The sequence below is a fragment of the Nicotiana attenuata genome, unplaced genomic scaffold, assembly GCF_001879085.1.
Source record: "Nicotiana attenuata strain UT unplaced genomic scaffold, NIATTr2, whole genome shotgun sequence".
Lineage (NCBI taxonomy): Eukaryota > Viridiplantae > Streptophyta > Magnoliopsida > Solanales > Solanaceae > Nicotiana > Nicotiana attenuata.
Genome location: NW_017674373.1, coordinates 57,164 through 81,681, shown reverse-complemented (window position 1 = coordinate 81,681; position 24,518 = coordinate 57,164). Strand labels below are relative to the sequence as shown.

The 24,518-nt window shown below is 36.5% G+C and overlaps 3 protein-coding genes across 3 annotated transcripts; 2 read left to right on the top strand and 1 right to left on the bottom strand.

Moving 5' to 3' along the window:
- Nucleotides 1-5,649: 5,649 nt before the first annotated feature.
- Nucleotides 5,650-6,709, top strand: LOC109218526. The gene is made up of 3 exons (XM_019382894.1): nt 5,650-5,772; nt 5,924-6,169; nt 6,284-6,709. The coding sequence occupies exons 1-3, from the start codon at nt 5,650-5,652 to the stop codon at nt 6,707-6,709; spliced, it is 795 nt and encodes a 264-aa protein (XP_019238439.1).
- Nucleotides 6,710-9,075: 2,366 nt separating this feature from the next.
- On the top strand, nt 9,076-11,968 carry LOC109218528 (14-3-3 protein 10). Its single transcript, XM_019382896.1, has 4 exons — nt 9,076-9,696; nt 10,988-11,110; nt 11,387-11,503; nt 11,629-11,968. Exons 1-4 carry the CDS (start codon nt 9,199-9,201, stop codon nt 11,647-11,649), a joined length of 759 nt encoding a protein of 252 aa, XP_019238441.1. The 5' UTR covers nt 9,076-9,198; the 3' UTR covers nt 11,650-11,968.
- A 1,219-nt stretch (nt 11,969-13,187) lies between these two features.
- LOC109218529 (protein CutA, chloroplastic) lies at nt 13,188-19,926 on the bottom strand. The gene is made up of 6 exons (XM_019382897.1): nt 19,734-19,926; nt 19,514-19,623; nt 18,712-18,774; nt 17,288-17,319; nt 13,840-13,934; nt 13,188-13,513 (listed from the first exon to the last, which is right to left on the bottom strand). Exons 1-6 carry the CDS (start codon nt 19,895-19,897, stop codon nt 13,429-13,431), a joined length of 549 nt encoding a protein of 182 aa, XP_019238442.1. The 5' UTR covers nt 19,898-19,926; the 3' UTR covers nt 13,188-13,428.
- Nucleotides 19,927-24,518: the final 4,592 nt, after the last annotated feature.

Here is a 24,518-nt window from a genome sequence, read left to right as displayed (position 1 = left end):
CCTAAATAGGTGCTCGCCCAACCACTTAAATTAAAAGATTAAAGGACGTACAATTTATATATAATCCATATATAATATATGTATAATCGTATATTGTCAATATATCATCTATGTATATTAGCTATAAAAAGTAAATAATTATCTGGCCGGATATTTAGGTAAATATTCCATAACATTTCAGTTTCTTGATTTTATCCATGATATGACTTCTATTATAATAACCGGAAAAGGGTAAAAAATACCCCTCTACTATGTGAAAAGGATTATTTATATCCTTCGTTATACTATCAGTCCATCACACCCCTTGCCGTTATAGAACAGGTACAAAAATACTCCTCTGGGTAGTACTTGAGCTTCGATCCTAACATTTTGCTGAGGTGGATGCCATGCGGCATGCCACCTCACCACCCAACCTAACATTGGGCAATTAAATAAATCGAAGCTTTTATTTACTTGTTCAGTTGCTTGAACGGCAATAATATTTACTTCACTCTAGCACTTATTTCCTTGCGTTGCATTTCCTGAAACTTGGTTTTACTCGGCCGTTGTCTTTGATTGACTTGTTAGTCTATTTTTGGCGGTGGTTAGGTAAAAGGGAGGTGGTGTTGGAGGAAAAAGCGGAGGAAGGGTGAAATGGGATTGGAACACTGAGATGGCATACCAAATGGCATTTACTTCAGCAACATATCATGCCATGTGGAATGATATTGGTCATGGTACAGGGCCCTGACGGCTGAAGGCTATTTTTGTGCCAATTCTATAACGTTAAGGGTTGTAATGGACTGATAGTATAACGGAGAGTATAAATGATCCTTTTCACATAGTAAAGGGGTATTTTTGACCATTTTCCGTATAATAACTGTAAAAACTCTATACTAAAATTGAAAAATATCCTATCTTTTTATTTTTAAAATTACATTATATTTTAAAAAATAATCTCATTTCGAAACAATTTGTTTACATTTTAAAAAAATATCACGTCATACCATTTTTTTTAAATATACTTTTTGTTACATTTAAAAATGGCTATAGAAACTATCAACTAGAAAACCAATATCCTTCTTGTTGAATTCGAGAAGAAAATAACATTTCACACAACATAATTATTCAAAACTAGTATTCTTGACACCGGAGGAAACACAGTCCAGAGAAGAAAATGTGAGTTAGGAAAGAGTAAAAAAAAATAGTATACCCTTGCAATGTTGGCTCGACTGCAGTTAAATGAATAGGTTTCAGCTTATACCCTTCAATTCCCTGAAGATGCTAAATTAAAATATATGATAGCAATTGTATAGCCAAAGTTTTATTTTTTATTTGATGTCCATTTATACAAATTGACTCTTCAAACAAATATTTTTTTTAAAAAAAATTACATTTTGAATATTGACTGACTTTGTGATGTTTCTTTCTCCGGCATGTAGGTTTACTTTATTATATATGTAAGTAAATTTTTATTCAATTTTAAACTCTTTTTTTATCTGCATAAACATAGACGTGTACCCTATATATTATAATTATTTTAAAATAAATTCGCTTATTCAAATCTTGCTATAGTATTTTAAATAACTATAATTATACGGTTTTAAATGTGAAAGAATTTTATAGTTATATGAATTTTTTTTCACGAGAGGCGAAGTAGAATTTAAATAATTTGAAAAGATAACAAAAATTTCTAACATGATTGCATATGATCATTAATCGAATTAAGTATGATAACATGATAACAAAATATAAATTTCTTTTATATATATAAATATATATATATATGATTTTGGTAAAATATGGAATAAAGGTACCATGGTCGGTTTCGGATATTTTACTATTGACCCATTTGACATGGATGAAAAAACCAGGTGGCAACATTTTATTGGATATTTATTACACCTCAGATTTGTGTATACACACGCGCTATATTTTTTGCACTGGTTTCAGCTTTTGTGTTAAAGTGAAACATAATAAATAGAGTTGGAGGGCCAAAATGAAACGTATAGAATAGAATTGGAGGGCCAAGATGGAACAAGGTAGAGATAGAGTGCTAAAATAAAAAATGGTGCCAAATTGAATGGGCTCTATATGTATTTTAATCATAATTGCCAAATCTCTAATTTATTTCTCATTTACCAATATAGCTCGTGCATTATTGATTTTAGGTAAAAGTTGAATGCCGTGGTTGAAAATTACACAGCCTAGTTATTAATGATATAGCAATTCTAAAGACTTGTTTGCTTAAGGTAATTACGGTGTAGATTCAAATATCGTGCTTGATGGCACATGTATAATTTAGATGGAGTAGTTATAGTTTTTTTGATTTTAAAATTAAAGTTCACAATAAATATTAGAAAAAATAGATGAACAAGTAAGAAAACCTTAATGTGTAACAAATATATATATATATATATATATATGCAACTTCACTTGTAGAATATACTGAGTATGTTATTGTTGTTGCACGCTATAGAAAAAAAAAAGCTCTAGAGGCGCACGTTATGCAGGGAATAGCTAACGTACGCCTCCACCGATGACCCGACGGAAACGACGCAACGATCCAGTTGCAGATGCAAATACGATGATGAACACAGAAAATAGGATGGTTATACCGGAATCGGGGATCCCTCAAACCCTAGAACCAACTCAATTGGTTCACTAGATGCAAGGGATGGGAAGTGCCCCAACAATTCTTCAAGCTCCGGTGAAAGAGAATCTGACAAAAGAACAAGGAATTCCAAAATCAGTGGAAATGGATGCGACTCTAGCAGCACGAAAATTAACATTTTCAGCTGAATCGCATGAAGCAAGGGCTACTTTAGCAGATGTGGTACGAGAGAATTGATCCATACAACAAGGATCGAAGCTCGAGTACTACCCACCGATCATGAAAGAAGGAGTAAAGATGAATCGACTCAATCAAATTGAAGTAGAACAAGAGACCCGGGAATGGAAATCAAGCTTGATTGGCTATGTGCTAGGTGGTTCACCTTCCTTCAAGGAGATGCTGAAATTCGTCTATGGTGTTTAGCACTTTGTGGATACACCATAGGTATATTTACACGAAGATGGATACTTTATCTTTTGATTTCAAGCTGATGAAGACAGATAGAAGGTATTAAAGTATGGGCCATACACATTTAATAATAGACCTGTGATGCTGAAGCAGTGGGCACCAGATTTTGACATCAGTAAAGAAACCAAACGTATTGTTACTACATGGGTAACCCTACCTAGATTGCCGATACAATATTGGGAAACTGAGAATTTGGGCAGAATTGCGAGCTACCTGGGTAAACCAATATGTACTGATAAGCTGACAGCATAGGGAGATAGAATTTATGCTAGAATTTTGGTGGATATGGATATATCACAGCCACTTCCTAAGTATATATTGATTGAAGATGAAAAGGGTGGGTGTAAGGAGCAGAGATTAGAATATGAGTGGAAGCCTTCTTATTGCCAGGATTGTTAGCAAATAGGACATAACATTGGTAGTTTCAAGAAGGAGCAGGAGCTTAATGCTAAACCCGATAAGGGAGAAGAAAAGTACCTCAAAGGTAGAAGGCAAAAGCAGAAGAATCAACAACCAATAGCATAGTGGAAAGTGAAGACTAGCAATGATCCCAAACAACTAGTACAAGAAGGCCAACAGAATGAAAGTCAAGTTAATATGGTTGTAGATGACAGGGTTGATACTAGCGAGCAAGGAAGATTAGTCAAAGGGAAAATGAAAGAGATACCTCAAAGTAGGGAACCTCAGAAGGGAGCTTTGTCTGATGCAGAAGTGGAAAAGTTACTTAGTCAAAACAGGTTCAGCTCTTTGAGAATACAAATGAAAGAGACTACCAGAGAAGTAGAAAGGAACACTAGTACCTTTGATAAGTTTCCCCCATGATAGTCTGTTCATGGAATATCAGAGGACTAGATAAGCCCTTTAAGCAGAAGGAACTCAAGGCCTTTCTGCTTAAGAATAAAGTAACTATAATAGGTTGCCTTGAGATAAAGGTAAAAGACAATAAAGTGGCTAAAGCAAGAAGAAAATTTGAAGGAGAATGGACTATATATACAAACTATAATACAGCTACTAAGGGGAGAATTTGGTATTTTGGAAAGATCATATGGTGGATGTTCAAGTAATTATGGCCAACCACCAGATGGTCCACTGTCATGTAAAGGATAGAGGCTGAGCTGACTTATGTCTACGGATACAACACTAATTCAGCTAGGAAGGAAATGTGGGATCAATTGAGAAGTCTCAACAACAACATAAATGAGTCGTGGGTGGTGATGGGTGACTTCAATACCATGTTGTTAGTCAATGATAGACTGAATAGGAACCTAGTCCACCAAGCAGAAATACTGGATTTTCAATATTGTATCACAGATGTGAGATTGGGACAATTGAATAGAAAGGTATGGCAATGGTCATGGTGTAATAAAAGAGAGGCAACAGAGAGAATATATAGTAATATTGACTGGGTGTTTGGGAACTCTCAATGGTTCATGCTATATAATGATATTGAAGCTTTCTATGATTCCCCTGGTGTATCAGACCATTCTCCAATTATCCTAAAAATTGATAGAGCTAATCAGAGTTTACCCAAGCCATTCAGACTGTTAAAGGTGGTAATGCAACATCAAGAGTTCAAGGAGGCAGTGCAACATATATGGGGGCAGCCCATAGAGAGATATGCCACGTACTCAATATGGAGGAAATTGCAATTGCTGGAGCAAAAAATAAAGCACTTGAACAGAGAATTCTCCTCATTGAAAAGAAAGTTGAACCCAATGAGAGACGAATTGAAAGGTGTACAAGAAGAACTGAGTACAGACTTGTTCAACAATCAATTGATCACCAAGGAAAAGGGACTATTATTTCAGATAAAGAAATGGGATGGTATACATGAACAAGTATTAAGACAGAAGTCCCGTGCCACTTGGATTCAAGCTGGGGACTCAAACTCAATATTCTTCCATGCTCAAGTGAATGTCAAGCAAGCTAGAAACAGAATAGGTTCTATATGTAATGAGCAAGGGGTAAGACTTACTGAACCAAAGCTTGTTGAACGAGAGTTTGTGAACTTCTTTTAAGCTCTATTGGGGAAGTGTGTTGATGAACTACCATGCTTGGATGTAAACATTGTAAGACTGCGACCTTGTCTAACCAAAGAGAAACAAAAGAGGATTCAACAGGTCACAAAGACAATCAAAGAGCTTCCCAATGACAAAGCCCCGGGTATTGATGGCTACTCAGCTGAATTTTTTAAGCAACATTGGGATACTGTTGGATCAGAAGTTACAGAGGCAATTCTTGAGTTCTTTGCAAATGGGCAGATGCTGAAGAGTGTGAATTGCATTACTGTCACCTTGGTGCCTAAAGTAGTAAGCCCTACTAATGTTAAGGAGTACATACCTATAGCATGTTGCACCACTCTATACAAGGTGATAGCCAAGATCTTAACCGGGAGACTAAAAACAATGGTAGATCGCATAGTGGGACCTGCACAGTCTGCATTCATTGAAAGGAGAAATATATTAGACAATGTCATCTTGGCCCATGAATTAGTCAAAGGATACACAAAACAAGGTGTATCACCAAGGTGTCTGATAAAGGTGGATATAAGGAAAGCATATGATTCAGTGGAATGACTATTCCTAAAAATGGTGCTGTTAGAATATGGAATCCCTGCCAAGTTTGTTGATCTGATAATGGAATGTGTTATGACTGTAAGCTATTCATTGTTGCTTAATGGAGGAATGACACCTAAATTTCAAGCAAAAAAGGTATTGAGACAGGGGGATCCTATGTCACCCTATTTATTTGTGTTGATCATGGAATATCTCAATCGAAGTTTGAAGACACTTGAACACATACCAGATTTCAACTACCATCCACGGTGTGCCAAGCTCAAGATATCCCATATATGTTTTGTAGATCATGTGTTGCCGAGCAGACAGAATCTCAATGCAGCTGATACTTCAGGCATTCCACCCTTTTTCTGATGTAACTGGACTACAAGCAAACATGGAAAAAAGTTCATTCTATGTGGCTGGAGTAACTGAGCAATTCAAAGCCTCAATTCTTTCAGAAATGCATTTTGCACTAGGAGAATTCCCTTTCAAATACTTGGGGGTGCCACTGTCAACAAAAAAGCCATCCACTCATCAATGTATGCCACTGGTGGAGAGAACCATTGCAAGAATCATGTGCTGAACCACTAAATTTTTATCATATAGTGGCCGATTACAGTTGATAAAAAGTGTATTGTTTGAAATGCAAACATATCGGGCACAGGTTTTCTTACTACCGAAAAAGATACTACACATGATTACTACTGCATGTAGAACATTCCTATGGACGGGAAGTAATGAACCATCAAAAAGAGCTTCAGTATCAGGGGAAAGAATGTGTATGCCAGGTTCAACTGGAGGGCTGAGAATTATGGACTTCTACTCATGGAACAAGGCTTCTTTGTGCAAACTTCTATGGGCTATCAATGCCAAGAAGGACATCTTATGGGTAAAATGGATCCACAACTCTTACATAAAGAGGAGGGATGCCATCACAATGCCAACTCCAAAACGAGCTTGCTGGATTGTTCGAAAGGTATTTGACACAAGAGAATGGTTTGGGTCTGTGAATACTTCTGGAGATGTCAATGAATACTGTAAACAAGGAAAATTTAGCATCAAGAAAGTGTACATAGCCGTAAGACCATAATTCCAAAAATTTCCATGGAAGAGACTAGTGCTGCGAGCTGACACTATACCAAGACATAGATTTATACTGTGGTTAACTCTCAATCAAAGAATTGCAACAGTTGATCGACTGGCAAAATGGAAGATAGATGTGCCAAAGGAGTGTGTACTGTGTACCAGTCAAAAGGAAGAAACACTTACTCATCTTTTCTTCGAGTGTGAATGTGCAAAATCGATATGGGCTATACTATTAGACTGGCTGGGAGAAAAGCATTCAATTGAAAATTGGGACAATGAAGTATAGTGGCTAACCAAGAGAGCCAATAATGGTAGACCAAGAGCTCAAGTTATGGTGTTCTTATTTGCAGCAACAGTCTACTACACATGGCTGGAAAGGAACATGAGAAGATTTCAAAAGCAACATACCACTTATCCTAGGAGAGTTCGAGAGATTGTCTTACGGTTGCATATCAAAGGCCAACAAAAGAGAAAATGGAAGACCTTATTAGAACAGTTAAATAGATTTCCTACTTGAGACAATATATAGTATACTAGTCTGTTAGGAAAAGAAACATAAATTTGTAGTACTGTAATAGGAGTTTTATAAAGGGCCTAGCTCTAGAATCCCATGGGCTAGCGGATGTACATATTTCATTGGTTAAATATAAAAAAAAAATTGTTGTTGTACACTAAATATGTGCTGGGATCGAAATAACACGGTGCATGCGGAAACTAACAATACAAAGTTTGGTGGACGATAAATCAGACGACAAAAGAAAAATATACAAAACTAAGCATAATAGTTTATAATGGTTTGGTCAATTGATCTACATATGATAAAACTAATAGTATAAAAGAAGAAAAACTATCGAGAGAAAAATCTCCCCCTAAACAAAACTCTTTAATGACTACATTTGAGAAGCAGATATCCTTAATTTATAGATGTGCAAAACTTGTCTTCCAAGAAAAAGATAATACATATTAAGGAGATTTAATCCTTTTAGGAGTCTTTTTCCATTCCTTCTAGAAAGAGAGTCCTAATAGATTAGAAATTCAGGGCAAAACCTAACAATATGTTGTGCATATATATATATATATATATATATATATATATATATATATATATATATATATATATATATATATATATAATGTAATTACAAGCAGTTTTTACAATTTATTTGAGTATTTGAGATGGTACTCGCTCTCCTCAACAGCTCAACTATTGCTTACTCCATACTTAATTAATTAAAATTGTATAATTATACCAAATTACATTGCAAGATGGCCTTCCAAACGGTTTCTTAAATGTCTCGTATACTTTTGTATTTTGGGACTAATATAACGCTATTATTTGACAATTGTTATTTCAATACTTAAACCCCTTTTCTTTCATAAGGATGTTTTTTCTTTAGTTGTTGACAGTACTTAGTAATCTCTCTATTTTAGTTTTATGTAATATATTTTTCTTATTAATCCGTTAAAAATGAATGATATTAATACATTTGAAAATATATAATTTAACTTTAAATTTTTATCTTACCCATTTTACTCTTATTATAGCTACATAAATTAAAAGTCCCATATAAACTTTTAACTTTTTAAGTTTTCAAGTAAAAATTTAATTCTTTTTGTCTTACGTACATACTGAGTAAACTCACATAAATTGAAACAATAGACCAAGTCTCGGTTAGGTCATAGATTTTGTCAAGTTTTGCAAAAAAATTTTTTGGCAAAATTTGTTTGTCATAGATTTTATCCGTATTTTGGCAGATTTTGAAAATAAAATTTTCAAATCTCAAAACTAGCTCTCTACACATGTTTTGGTCCAAAATATTACCTTTGAATTTTTTAATAATTTAAAAAATTACCCAAACTTTTGTATTATATAAAAAAATGCACCATCTATTATGACCCAACTAATCCACCAGCTAGTTACTATTATTTTTGTTTGGATTGATGGATCTTGTAATATTATTGCAATTTGACGAATTGTAGTAGCTAGTGATTGTGTTATTAGCCGTTCATATTAAAATACCAGGTTATGGTTTTAGGATAGTGTATTATTTAGTTTATTATGATTTTGTGTCAAACTATCTATGTTCAGGACTATGATTTATGATAGAAGTTTCTGCATATACAAAATTAGCAAGTTTATTTGTTTGGTATTAAGTATTTTTGATAATTTTTAAAACTTATGGGCCAAAAACAGGTTTCATATTTTTTCAAAAAAAAAAAAGAGTAGTAATATATTTTTAAAAATAATGTCCAAACAGCAAATCAAATTTTATCCAAATTAAATTTTCTAAAACAAATCTGCAAACCTATACCCAGCTAATTATTTTTCGTGAATTAAGTACTTATTTGACTCCAGACATATTCTCCCAAAAAAATCAAAACAAGCTCAAGAAAAAGGGCAGAAAAAGCACATAAAAAGTCTCTCTCTCACTCGCACACACACTGTCGAGAATCCATTCTCTTTCGCCTAAACTTTCTCTCTCTACAACAACAATGGCGGCTCTGCTCAAAGACAATCTCAGCCGCGAACAATACCTCTACTTAGCCAAGCTCGCCGAACAAGCCGAACGCTATGAAGAAATGGTCCAGTACATGGACAAACTAGTCCTCAGTTCCACTCCCGCCGCCGAACTCACCGTCGAGGAACGAAACCTCCTTTCCGTCGCTTACAAAAACGTGATCGGCTCTCTTCGTGCCGCGTGGCGTATCGTATCCTCCATTGAGCAGAAAGAGGAATCGCGTAAGAACGAAGAACACGTGTCGCTCGTTAAGGAGTACAGAGGTAAAGTCGAGAATGAGTTAACGGAGGTTTGTGCTGGTATACTCAAGTTGCTCGAGTCGAATCTCGTGCCGTCTGCTTCTACGGGTGAATCGAGGGTGTTTTACCTCAAAATGAAAGGTGATTATTACCGGTATCTTGCGGAGTTTAAGGTTGGAGATGAGCGGAAGCAAGCTGCTGAAGACACTATGAATTCTTACAAGGCTGCTCAGGTACTGTTTTAGTTGACTTTTTTCTAGGTTCTGAGTTTGTGCTTTTTACTGTTCTTCAGATTAGGGTAACTTAAGTCTCGGATGTTTTATTACTTGTTGTGATAGTTGGATTATCGTATAGATCGTGAAGTAGATGTAGAAAACTGTAGCTAGATTTCGACTTGAACATAGAGAACTAATTTTAGCCATTCTGATCTGGATTTTCTGTGTTTGTGTTGAGATTGTTGTGGAGAATGTTAAATAGGGTTTGATTTTTCTGTTGCAGTTTAGTTTTTTCTGTTACATATACATTAACCTAACTAATATGGATAAAATTGTGAGAAATGAATTGCATCTAGGTGTTCCTAGTTATGTGATAGCAGGATTAGTGTTGAGATGGCGATAATGCATCTTGAAATTGCAGTTAGAGTTCAATATGGATTGTAAAAATTTAGCCATTGTGATCTGGATTGTGGTGGAGATTCTTGTATTAGCGTGTAAGTTAAGATTTTTCTGTTGCATTTTTTTTTCCATCATAGCTTTTACTAAAATGTTGATAGGTGGCGAGATGAGTGTTTAAGCTGCATCTTCCGTTGATTGTTCCATTGCATTGCCATCTTTGACCATTGAAAGACAACTAAGAATCTTATAAAAAAAATTATGACAACTAAGAGGACAAGAAGGGACAAAGCTTTGTGATCTGCAGATTGTAGCCTTACTCTGTTTTGTTCAGAGATATCGCTTTTCTGGTGTGGTGTTTCATATTTGTATCAGCTGAAGTGTCATTTCCATCCAAGAAGGATCTCTCAACACCAAATCGTCTTTATGCTTGTTTGAAGTTAAAGATTGGACTGAAACTATAAGAAGTCCTTGCTGTGCAAAGTTAGGAGATCAGTTGTAGACTGTTCAATGTTAGTGAATATCCAAGGATATGCACATTGGTTAGGCTTAAGCCAGTTTAGCTTTAGTTGCATCATTGATGTAGTTAGAAACCCTCTAGGTTCAATTTTCTTGTCGTGAGATTAGGTGTCTGAATAACAAAATTAACTTCACATGCAAAGGCTTTCTTATTATGCTGCAGGTATTTAGAAACTGTATAGAGGACATTCAGTTGATTTAACCTGGAGTTTCTATTTCTCGGTTTTGGCTCCATCTGGCTCTTGATGAACATGCGTGTGTTTATCGGTTTCTACAGTTGGTCAAGTCTTGAATATTCATATGTTTGCAGTTGGTGTTGTATGCAAAGTTCCATCATATGGTTGGGACTTTCGGTTTTGCTAATTCTATTTTCTTTTCTTTGTTATTGTTGAAGGAAATTGCACTAGCAGATCTGCCTCCAACACATCCTATAAGGCTGGGTCTTGCACTTAATTTCTCAGTCTTCTACTTTGAGATTCTGAACTCATCTGACAAAGCTTGTAGTATGGCAAAGCAGGTAAAATTTGGTGTTTCTGTTGCAGATATGCTCCTGAATTTTATGTGCTTTTCATGTGCAGCTCTTCTAGTCAAGTTTACCCTAAGGCGCTAGTTGGGCACGAGTGTGAGCCTTTTGTCCCTCTTCGAATTGAAGCTAACCTGCAGATGGATCATTTACAATTTGCATCAGTTTTTAATATATCTATTACTCCATTATACACGCCAGCTAGTCTAGTTGTGTTAGAGGGTCCAGTATCATATTGCATTTGATTGATTTGTTTGTCTACCTGTTTAGGCTTTTGAGGAAGCCATAGCTGAGCTGGACACTTTAGGTGAAGAATCTTACAAGGATAGCACCCTCATAATGCAACTCCTACGAGACAATCTCACACTTTGGACCTCAGATGCTCAGGTAGGTGCTCTGTTGAGGGCTGCCATTACAAAGCACCATCACATGCAAACGCGTAGTTTAACTCTGAAACTTGATTTCTTTACTTAATAAAACTTCCTTTAATTGTTGTCATGTGCTTAATGCAGGATCAGTTGGATGAGTCTTGATTGTATGCTGACTCATCATCTCTTTTAAGGGTGGGCTCCAAATGTCATTTTCCTTTTGCTGACTTATTGTATAAGAAAAAGGACAGCTCCTCTTGACATTATGTATTCGACATTTGACTTATGGTGGTATGGAACTTGGAAAAGCTAGGAGTTAAACTTGCGATATTTTCTGCATTTCTTTTCTGTTGGTAACAGTTGCTGGCGGTAGAATTTCTTTTTCCTTTTTTAGCTGCCAACAGTCAAACCTGGTATTGTGTAAGCTTAGAGTTATTATTAGAAAATTTAAATGGGTGTGCTTTTTATGAGTTTATTATAATTAGATATTTTCTTCGGGCTGAGAAAACAAGAAGCTTTGATGCCTATTTTACAAACTTCCATGGTGGTTGGTTACTTGCTGTCACAAGGAATCAAGGAATGTTGCTCTCTGTTTCTTCAACCTGTTTCTCTGTGACATTGTTATAATACGTAGGAGTTCTGGTATTAACCGCAATAGCTGCTTTATAAGTTAGACTACAAGTTTCACGACTTCATAAATAGTATACTACAAATTTCACGACTTAATCTCATAATTGCGCCCGGGCAAATCGTGATTAGAGCATTATTTTACGTTTGTATTCATATAAATGTGTTTTTTGTGCTATAACTATGTTCTCTTTTAGTTTGATAATGACTACCTTGGTAGTTTTTGTTGGAATAACGATAATGACTACCTCGGTGATCTTTGGTTGAATAATTCTGTGTTTTTCAAGATGGATCATGAGAGCATGTCTTAATGGAATACACATTTTGCAAATGGTGATACTTCTGATCTGTAAATAGCGAGATCCAATTCTTAGAAATAAAAAATAAGAGGCTAGGAGATCCAATTTCGACTTCAGATAAAAACAATTTTTCGACACAAACCCCCCAAAGTATTTCAATTCAAGCAAGAGGATAAAGAGCTTTCCTGAATATTACTTTTCCAATCGTAGTCGATGGATAAGAGAGAAGACTGGTACCCATAATTTTTTGAGGGGTCTCGTCCCTTCACCATTGTACAAACATGTATACCTCCACAGCAGTTTATTCTCATGAGAAAAATTGGGAGACAGATACCTAACAAAAGCTCAACGAGTTCTTCATAAACTTAATATTCAACAGACACTGGTAAAGTTTGCACTCCAAATTCATAATTTAAAAGGATGTCGAAGGACCGTTCGAGTCACTAAGGGGCATAGCGGCACCCCTCGCCCAGCGCCATTACCGGACCTAGCAGCAAGTCACTAAGGGGCATAGCGGCACCCCTCGCCCAGCGCCATTACCGGACCTAGCAGCAAATGGACTGGCCGTGCCTGAACTCAGACCGGACTCTTCTTTGTTTGAGCAGCTCCAGGCATGCAAACTGAAGATCTTACTTGTCCTGGACAAGTATCTTTGTTAGACCGTGGAGAGAGTCTCAATCGATATTTTCTAGGATTCCTTATCATGCCACATGGAGATCTAGCAGTAGTATTACACTGTTAAAAAAAGAGGAGGTAGTATAGCACTGTAGACCTGTGTGGAATACAACAAGCAATGCCATAAATAACACAGGCATTTAAGATATTATTGAGATAGATATGAGAGCTCGTATCAAGTTCAGGACTACCCACACAGTTTGACTGTTTTTGAGTAATAACTATTAGACAAAAACACGAAATAAACATTAGTATTTGTCTGTGATAAGCGCTAGACATGGGAGCAAGGGACATTGTCCAACATAACTACAGGCTAAAGTTGAACAAGCCTGTCTTGGCTTAATCATTTCTCCCTAGTGCTGTTCTTGAGCCATTCTAGGTACTGGGGGCTGCCACCAACTATGGGCATGGCAATCACTTCAGGAACACTGCAAGCAACAAGCAAAAGAAAGGATCAGAATATTCCGTCTGCAGTCTCCACACCCTCTTCTCAGGTAATAATGTTTGAGCAAGATAACAATTAGCTTATTGCACCTAAGACTAATAATGAACGTAAAACTTTTGGAGCAGAAATTGCAGGCTATCATCGGTGATAGAAGGATAAGATATCAAATGGCACACATATTATTGTACATGAAAAATCTGTCTTCCTTCTAATTCCCTTTTTTAAACATTAGAACCAGATATTCAAAAAGGATGACCTGTAAGTTTATCTAACCAATGCACAAAATGAGAGCCAAATGTAAAGACTTACTCATATTCATGGTTGGCCTTCACATGCTCTGTAAGAGCTTCCAAAAGGGATTCCCTGGTCTTGATTATAAGCAGCTCCTCAGAATCAGTCTGTACCTGTTTTACAGCAAAAAAAAAAAAAATTAATTACAAATTATTCTTAGGAAACAAGACAACACCTATAACGCATTGAGAAAAATTGGTCCCAATCAAAGCTGAACTGCAACTGAAACATGCAGTGACTAAAAAAGAACTCGCTTCATCGCTTTAAGCGAGAAGCGAAGCGAAGCGTGAAGGCGACTCTGGCACGAAAAAGCGACCGCTTCTCTGTAAAAAGCGAGAAGCGGTGAAGCGAGAGAAACGTCCGCTTCTGTGTTTAAAATTAATCCAAGCCCTATTTTATTAAAAAACGAGTTTGTAAACCGTAAACACTGTCTGGACTTCTTCAACAGCAGCGAGACTAGGGTTTTTCTTCAACAAGAGCAGCGATTTCTTCTTCTCTTCTTCATCAACTTCGGATTTCTGAAATTATCTCAAAGCATCAAGGGTTGTTCTTCTTCAACAGTACAGGTATGTTCTGTCTTCTTCTTCTTCTTCTTTTTCTTTTTCTTTTTCTTTCTAAACGTCCAAAAAGAGGCGAAATGCTGGCGATTTTTTTTTTTTTACCTTCGGTTCTTTCTCAGAAAATTTCTGCCCAAATTTTCCTGTTTCTGCCCCCAATTTCTGCCCAATTTTTATATCCTTTATTCTTAGTTCTTATTACCTTTCTTATGTGTTATGTAGTTGTTCTTTTAATGGCGCCAAAAGAAGATAGGAAAGGCCCGGCTTGGGCTTACTCTGCAAGAGTTAGCGAGACCAACAAGATGCCCATTAGATGTCTTTTTTGTGATTAGATTTCAAATGGGGCAATCTATCGTCAAAAAGCGCATCTAATCGGTAGTGATCCAAATGTCGCATCTTGTCCTGAAGTTCCAGGGCATGTGAAGGAAGAATTGAAAGCATACCTTCAAAAAAGAAGAAAGAGTTAAAGACTCAAATGATTCATGAACAAGAACTTTATAATCTTGATGATGATGATCATGAAACATAAGAAGGTGACGATGCTTCGTCGCTTCCACCAAAATCACAAAAGCAGGGAAGGATGCTTCCACCAATGTCTTCTAGTTGTGGATCTACTGGCAAGACCAAAGGTCCTATGGATTGTTAAAAGTGGTAATCCTCAAATTGATGCCAAAGTGATTTTGAGGGATCGTGCAGTTACAATGTTTGCCCGGTGGATGTATGATGCACGTCTTCCTTTTAATTGTGTTAATTATACTGACACTTTTGCTGCTTTTATTGAGGCCGTAGGCCAATATGGTCCAGGAATGAAGCTTCCAACTTATTATGAAGTTAGAGGGCCATATCTAAAAAAAGAGGTGGCAGAGGTGAACAAAATCGTGGAGGAGCACAAAGTAGAATGGAACAAGTTTGGTTGTTCCATTATGATGGATAAGTGGACGACGAGAAATGGAAAAATGATCATCAATATCTTGGTGAATTCTCCTAAGGGAAGCCTGTTTCTTGAGTCCATTGATGCAAGCGACTCTTCGACCGATTCAACCAAAATGTACTCCTTGTTCAAGAGTACAATAGACTCTATTGGAGCAGAAAATGTTGTTCAAGTTGTCATGGACAACGCCACTGAAAATGTTAAAGATTGTGATTTGATGTCTGCTAGGTACCCGCATATCTTTTGGACTCCGTGTGCAGCACATTCCATTAATTTGATCTTCGGTGATATTTTCAAGGAAAGACCCTTCAGTACTGTCTTTAATCAGGCAATTAGAGTGCATTCCTATATTGTTCAAAGGCCTTTGTTATTGAACATAATGAAGAGATTCACTAAACAAAGAAGCTTGGTGAAACCTGCAAAGACAAGATTTGCTACTGCTTTCTTGACTTTGCATAGGATGTATGAGCAAAAAAGCAACTTGAAGAAGTTGTTTGTTTCAGATGAGTACACTAGCAGTGCCTATGGAAGGGAAGATCGAGGGAGAGAATCTGCAGATATTATACTTTTTCCTTCATTCTGGAACAGTGTGGTTCATGCATTGAAGATTGGTGGTCCTTTAGTTAAAGTGCTTCGTTTGGTGGATGGGGAGCAAGGGCCACCAATGGGCTACTTGTACGAAACAATTGATAGGGCAAAGGAGGCTATTCAAGCCCCTTTTAGTGATCAAAGAAAATACAAAGAGTCTTTGAGATCATAGATAAAAGGTGGGATAGTAAGCTTCATAGCCCTTTGCATGCAGTTGGGCTTGTTTTGAACCCGGAACTGTTTTATGACAATGAAGAGAAGATTCTAGGAGATGAACCTTTGTGGAATGGATACTACGAATGTATTGAGAAGTTGATACCTGAAGAATCCGTGCAAGACAAAATCACAGAGCAAAATAGTATTTATAGGAATGCTGAGCAACTTTTTGGAAAAAACATGGCGATTAGACAAAGAAAGACGAAGTCACCAGGTGAGCGAGTGCTTATATGTTGTTTTATAGTTAATAAATTATTTCTTTATCAATATTATGTTTTGAAAAATTGTTCTACTTCTACAGTTGAATGGTGGAAGCAATATGGTCATTCCACTCCAGATTTATAAAAGTTTGCCATCAAGGTTCTAAGTCTAACATGTAGCTCATCTGGGTGTGAAAGGAATTGGAGCGTGTTTGAGCATGTAGGAACTAAGAAGAAAGATTTAGTATATTGAGATAATTAAATTATATCTCAATTGTCCTAATCTTACTAATTACTTATTATTTGCAGATTCATACCAAAAAGAGGAACAAACTAACCTTGAAGCGTCTCAATGATCTAGTCTTCATTAAGTACAATAGAACATTGAGGCGTCGTTATAACGCTCACAATGTAATTGATCCAATTAGTTTGGACAACATCGATGATGCTAATGAATGGCTAACTGGAGTCCCGGAAGATCATGCAGATGAATAAGTATTTGAGGATAATTGTGATTTCACTTGGGGTGATGTTGCGGAGGCGCGTGGAATTAGGGAGAGGATTTATGGTTTGAGGGGGAGTACCTCAACTTCAAGTTCACAGAGGAAGGGAAAAGAGGCAGCTACTTTGTCCCTAGTTGATGAAGAAGAAGAAGTTGAAGAAGATGACGAGCAATATAATAATGATAGTAAAATACAAGAATTTGACAATCTTGTAGAAGAATAGGATGCTCATTTTGTGCTTTAATTGATGCTACTCTTTAGTTTTTTAATTGAAGTATTGAACATTTGCTTACAATTACATGTGTTGTCTATGCATTATTTAATTTAATTTTTTTTTAAAAATTCCGCTTCACTTAAAAAAAGCGAGCGCTTCGCTTCTTGTGAAATGGGGGTTGTCGCTTTTCCTCGCTTTACGCTCTTTACAACACTGGAAATATGATGGAGAAGAGCCAGATCGAAGAGGAGTCTTACCTCTCCTTCCCACTCGTAAACTGATTCGACGCCTGCACACACAGCACATCAATTCACTTATGCATCCACAAGCTTCTTAAAGTACTTGTCATAATGTGAAAAGTTATCAAAGCAGGAAAGAAGGCTAATGAAGGACCAGCAAAATTATAAATGTTTGCTTGTACTCGAGTAACTCTCCCACCGAGAAGGCTTCTACACATGTAAGTGAACGCTAGGAGCCACATGCATGGTTAACTTGCACTTTAGCTTTTTCCCAAATAAAGGTTAACTAATTTGAACCAATGCCACAAACATAATGAACAACACCAGAGATGAACCTAACATATGATACAAGGGCAAGACAAATATTACAATATCTGAGCCATTAAATAAACCTCATGCTTCATCATGCAACTATGATCTTTAGTGGTACTCCAAATTATCAAAAGGATCTGGAGAAATCCCCAAACCTAGCCTTCACACCTTTCTTTCAAAATATGCATGACTGTGAACATGCCCCAGTAACAGCGCCGTTCTCTTTACACCTTGCATCTGTTTTTCTGTTATTATAGATACTCTCCTAGTTCCTTGCTTCTATTAGATTCAAATCATTACCAATAACCAAATCCTACTGTCTTTAACCCTTTCCACCCAAAATTTCTTCCCTATTAACAGAGACTTATCCAGCCACATGCCCTAGAATGAGAAATTAAGCCCTAAAAGTCGCTCCTCTCAATTTGCCATTCAGATTACATGTCCAACACAAAGGTCCCCTACACACATTCTACATTACCCTGGTGTTGACAATGACATTTTACGAAATTTCAATGCATATCCCTTCAATTATTTATAGTATTGATATTTTGAGAATCTAGTTTCTCTAAGAGAAAACGAGAAGAGTGGACATCAATATTTTCAATGTCGTAGCAGCTCAACCACATCAAAGAAAAGCCAATGCAATCAACATCTCAATGGGGTTCAATCTTTGGAAAGAGAGTTAGTCAAAAGCACACAACACCACAGGCAGTAAACACGTGAAACAGCAATATATTGGGTTCATATATCCAAGTTCTTTATCGCACATTACAAAGAAACTAAAAGATCTAAACACTCCATGGCTAACAATCTTGTAACCAACATAATGCTTTATATCACTGATGAGACAATACATGAATCAAACTTCTAAGTTCCAATGCTAAGTGCGACTAGGAAATGACGAGGAATTAGCACTCTGTACTATAATTCAATTCATGACAACAAGAATGAACCACACTTTCTCAAGCACAGCGGTAATAGCAGCATGTTGAACTGAAGTTGAATTGCTAAGCTATAAACAGCCAAATGACGGCAAAGATATTGTGAGAAATGGACCATCCAGTCGGTGCAAGATAGAAAAATGAAGGTTACATTAGCTAGTTAGAGTACTAATTAGGAGCTGTGCTTGCCTGGTACTCGATTAACACATGCTGCAAGTTTCTCCTTGACTATGCTCCCTGCTAGTTTCTTACCTGCAAAATAGCCAGAAACCAAAATATTAATGCTAAAGCTTCCACCTGTAGCTTCAGAAATCACTGAGATTACAAAACCAATCATAAAGGCAGCATCCTTGAAAATTTAGGGACATTTATTCTGAAATCATCTTTTTGTAACATGTTTAAAATTTGTACATTTGGACAGATAATAAATACAGTATTTGTTTAGACAACAGTAGCAGCTCTTAATCTCAGATTATCCAACTATCAATCTTTTCGATCATCCTAGGTGACTTTTGGAACTTTGATACAAGTACAATATTATAATGCCGGTTCTCTTTTCGCTAACACAATGACCAAGACTCATGAATTCTAGAGCTCAAATTCGAAAAAGTTATTTTCTTTTACTTCCTTTTTAACTTTTGTCAAAGAATAGAACTAAAGGTACACCATATAGAACATTAAAAAGAAAAAGTAAAAAGGAACGGAAGACCATAGAACCGAGTTTAAACCACACATAGTATATGATCCTGTAATGAAGATATCACGATGAGTCAAGATCAATGTTATAGTAGGCTTAATATGCCAACAGAGATCATATTTCAGCTAAAACCCCAACCTGATTTACCATTTCATAAGATGATCATAAACAACACTTATCAAATTATCTATTAACATCTAAAGTACATAAAACCCAAGTACCTAAGTAACTGAAATACCAAAGCCACCAAACTATTATAAATTGAATAGCAGAAGAAATAATAGTAAGACAAACCCAATTCTTTGTTAGGAACAGTGACATAGACAACAATGCTGGGAACAATCTTGTTGCTTCCTTCCATTCTGATGCTATTGCTAACACTCGTACTCTGTCTTAATTTCGACCTAAAACATTAAACAAACAAAATATTCTTTTCCTCAAAAACCCACAAACTAATTCAAGATTCTGATTATAATAAATAAAAATAAAAAACTGCAAGAGAAATGAGAATTACCGTAAGAGAGGGGGAAAGGGAAGCGAGAGAGCAGAACCGGTTTTAGTAAAACTTTGTATTGAAAAATTAGAGAGACCAAAAGTAAGAACGCAGAAGGCGCCTACTATGGGCAATCGACGACGTACTAGACTTGATGATGCTATTGCTGAGAATCTTAATGCCATCTGTAATTTGATTATTAACTCTACTTTTATATTACTATTTGCTTTCATTTATATTTCCTCTACTCCTCAAAACTTTCTAGAACTAGAAGTAACCACTTTTGGGCTTATATTTGGGTTGGGCTAGATATGTGGGCTAGTTGAAAGCCATATTTTTCTTGGAATCTTTACACAAATAGCCGGTCATATTCATTGTTTACTTTTTCTATCCATATACATAGATTATACACAATTATACACATATAAATACATAAATTATGCATATATTATATCCCCACTGCTATTTTTAGTTTAATTGGTTGGAGGGGCGGCTATTTGGGTTAATTCTTCTATTTTCTTCTTCTCATCAAGCGGTAAAAAGAAATGAGAAATGTATATTTTTAGCCGCTCCCAAAAATAATAATCGATATGTATATATATACACACGCACACACTCACACATATATTGCATTATATACTTCTGATATACATATTTTATATATTTTTTTGGCTAGTGTTTCGGGAGAGTTACACATAAGTACAACTCACACACATACACTACAACCATTTAGCTTGTATACAACTTTGCAAAGCTGTAGCCCAAAAATAATAGGCTAAGATTTAACATCCAACTCCAAATATATTCTCGAAATCCCTATTTTTTTCTTTCTAAAACTTCAAGCTTCTAACCCAATTTTCGAATCAATAACTGTGACTTAAATATTAGTTCAACAAATCAAATCTGTTTAGGTGGTGAAAATTATATTTTTAAGATAATCCACCATTGTTCAAGAAGCTTAAATAAGTGGGTCTAAATTTTAAATCTGATTTTGTGAGAAATTTGGAGTGGGTATTGTTTAGTCTTATTAGAAATAGCCTAATGAGGTTGTTTATAAAATTTGAAGTCATTTAGTGGAGATTTGGACAAGTTTGAACAATAATTGTAAATAAAAATCATAAAAGAAGTTCGTCTACAAACGTTTATATGCATTTATACACTTTTATACAAGATATGTATATTATGCATATAGGTGTATAAATGTGTTTATACACCCATATCACTATTATACAATATTATATACTATTATACGAAAACTGACTTCGTCTCTTTTTCTTAAGCCTCTTCTGAAATTTAACTCAAATCTATTCCAAATCACTTCAAATTTATGTTTTGAACTCCTCTTGACGTTTCCAATCAATTGGAACAATATTCAATCCAAACAACTAACAAATTCGAAAAACCCAATTTCTAAAATCAAATCTTCGAACAACCCTTAATGGTGGACTTTTATTTTTCAAGTTTTCAATCAACCATAATAAAGAGAAGCTCAACTTCGGCTCAATCTATTTTTCAACAAATCTAAACAACATCCACACCAACTTTTTTACAAAAATAGTACTATTCGAAATTCAAACTCCATTCTTTAAACTTATTCAACAATAGTGAGTTACCTTTCTAATCTAATCTTCATCACCCGTTTTATAAAATTACTACTTTAACCACGATTTGGGATGTTGTCCGCGTGCAGTGTGACTCTCTAGAACACAAAAGTCTATAAAAGAATATATAAAAGAAGATGTAATGCTCAGCCAAAAATTGTTGGGCCATTAATGATGATATCAAAAGGGTGGAATGGCTATGGGAAGCTATTTATATAATTGGATTTCATTGCATGATTTTTGGATTCTTTTGGATTTGCTTTTGATTTAAGATTGATGATGAAGAGATGCTAAAGCATGCTAGGTTAAAAAATAATCAGGTTTCATGCGAAAATTAGTAAAGCAAACCTTGAACGACGATAAATTATACCACAAAAGAGAAATATATCAAAATAGACACAAACATTTAGCGTGGTTTGGTCAATTGACCTACGTCCAACGATGGAGATGAGAAATTCACTATATTTAAGTTGGGAAAGTTGATCGGGTGTTGACTTATGTGTAAACGACCTTGGATTTAAATTTTGATAGTTCTGTTAGCTTCGTTAGGTGATTTTGGACTTAGGAGCGCGTCCGGAATGTGATTTGGAGTTCGTAGTGGAATTAGGCTTGAATTGGCGAAAGTTGGAATTTTGGTGATTTCGGTCGGCATTGGAAATTTTGATATGGGGGTCGGATTGGATTTCTGGAAGTTGAAGTAGGTTCGTGGTATCATTTTTGACTTGTGTGCAAAATTTGAGGTCATTTGGATGTGATTTGATAGGTTTTGGCGTTGTTTGTAGAATGTAGAAGTTTCGAAGTTCATTAAGCTTGAATCCGTGTGTAATTCGTGTTTCTGATGTTGTTCGAGGTGATTTGATGATTTGACTAAGTTTGTATGATGTTGTGGGATATTTTGGAATGTTTGGTTGAGGTCCCGAGGGCCTCCGGTTGATTTCGGGTGATTAACGAAATAAGTTTGGAAATTGGAAGATTGCTGAAGTTGAACTCAACTGTCATAATCGCACATGCGGATGTCTCATCGCAGGTGCGAGCAAGAGATCGCAGATGCGAGATTGGAGGAGCTGGGCAGAAGGCGCAGGTGCCTGTTTAGACTGCAGGTGCGATGGTGTTCCGCACCTGCGATGACCACAGACGCGGTCAACTGATCGCAGAAGCGAAGGCTGGATTTTAAGTGATTTTTCGCAGAAGCGGAGCTTGGTCCACAGATGCGAGCCCGCAGATGCGCAATTTGTACCGCAGGTGCGATTTTGCTGGGCAGAAAGTATAAATAGAGGACTTCGAGAATTCTTCTCATTTTTACTTTTTTGAACACGAGTTTTGGAGATTTTGAAGGGGAATTCGAGGTTTATCACTGAGGTAAGTTTCTTGAGCCTAACTATCCTTAGCAATGGTGTTTTCCGTAGATTTCCCACTTAATTAGTGAGGTTTTGAAGTAAAAATAGGGGGTTAGGGCTTGGGAATTCGGAGAGTAAATTGTGGGGTTTTGGAGGGACAAATAATGTCGGATTTTGATAAATTTAGTATGGTTAGATTCGTGAGTGAATGGGCTTTCGGGTTTTGTGACTTTTGTCAGATTTCGAGACGTGGATTCGGGAGCCGGGTTTGAGCTGATTTTGGATTTTGGCTATGAATTGGTGTTTTTCTTGTGGAATTAATTCCTTTATCCTATATTGATTGCATTGTATTGCTTGTGGCTAGATTCGGGGCGTTCGGAGGCCGAGTTGAGAGGCAAGGGCATTGCGGAGTAGGATTTTTGCTCGGTTTGAGGTAAGTAACGCTTTCAAACTTGGTTTTGAGGGTTCAAAACCCCGAACTACGTGTTATGTGGTTAGTATTAAGGTGACGGGCGTGCATGCATGCACCGTGAGAAGCGGAACCTGGTTCATTCCATGACACCGTTTAGTGATTCTTTCTTGTTGATATCCGTGTTTCCATAATGTGATAAAGTAAATGAGCTGTAAAACATAATAGATATCATGTTAGGGCTTTACACTGATACTTGTGGGACCCCTAGTGATCGTTTCTTGCTGTCATCTCATTGATTCCGTTGATATTCTGTACTCAGTCATATTCATGAATTTCATATCATATCTCAGTCTCAATTGTTATTTATTGGCACATCATATCATTGTTCCGGGCTAGTTTTTATGACATTGTGAGCCCGTGTGTGAGACTGGAGAGTGATGACTGAGTGAGGCCGAGGTCCTGATTATGAGTGACAATTATGGGATCGGACTGCACGCCGTAGCGGTTGTATTGATTTGTGATAGCGCTTAGGATGAAGGAGCCCCTCCGGAGTCTGTACATACCCCCAGTGAGCGTAGTTGATATTATTATTGGAGATGGATCTTCTCCATGAGGCGGGATTGGCCTATGTCCTCAGTACTGGAGATTGATGGTCAGTGATGTATATATTCCGGGATGGATCTTGAGTGGTTGTGAGGATCTTATTATTACCTGGAGATGGATCTTCTCCATAGGACTGGATTAGCCTTCCTTAGTACTGATTGACTACTGTCAGAGATGTATATAATTCGGGATGGATCTTCCCTGGGCCGTATGAGCCATATATAGTACTGAGTGGACGAGTATTTGAGAGTGTGAGCACATGAGATATTCAACATGGTGCATCACATACATCATGTGCATTGGCATGTAGATGTAGCAGAGTTTTATTCTTTACCTTGTTCGTATCTGCTCTATCTTACTGTTTCAGTTATCTATTAAATTGAAAGCATGCCTACGTTTCTGCACATATATTTCTATTATTTCTGTTGCGATTGAGTTTGTCACTACCTTCTAGTCCATAGTTTGGCCCCGTTACTTACTGAGTTGGTGTACTCACGTTACCCCCTGCACCTTGTGTGCAGATTCAGGCACTTTTGGTCCCTGTGGCAGTCGCTGATTAAGGCTTTAGGCTTTAGGAGACTATCGAGGTATCTGCACGGCGTTTGCAGGCCTTGACTATCCTTCTTTATCTCTAGATGTATTTCAGTTTGTTTCTTTAAACATTGTAATAGACTATGTTCTCCTCTAGACGCTCATGAACTCAGTAACTCCCCGGTATTGGGCAGTTGTATCGTAATTTGGATTTTATTTTGTTTCAAAAATGTTCCTTAGTAATTGTCGCTTCCATGTTTATTGTTTAAAAATACTTTTGTGGTGTTCGATTATTGAGTTGAGGCTGGCCTAGTTCCACGAT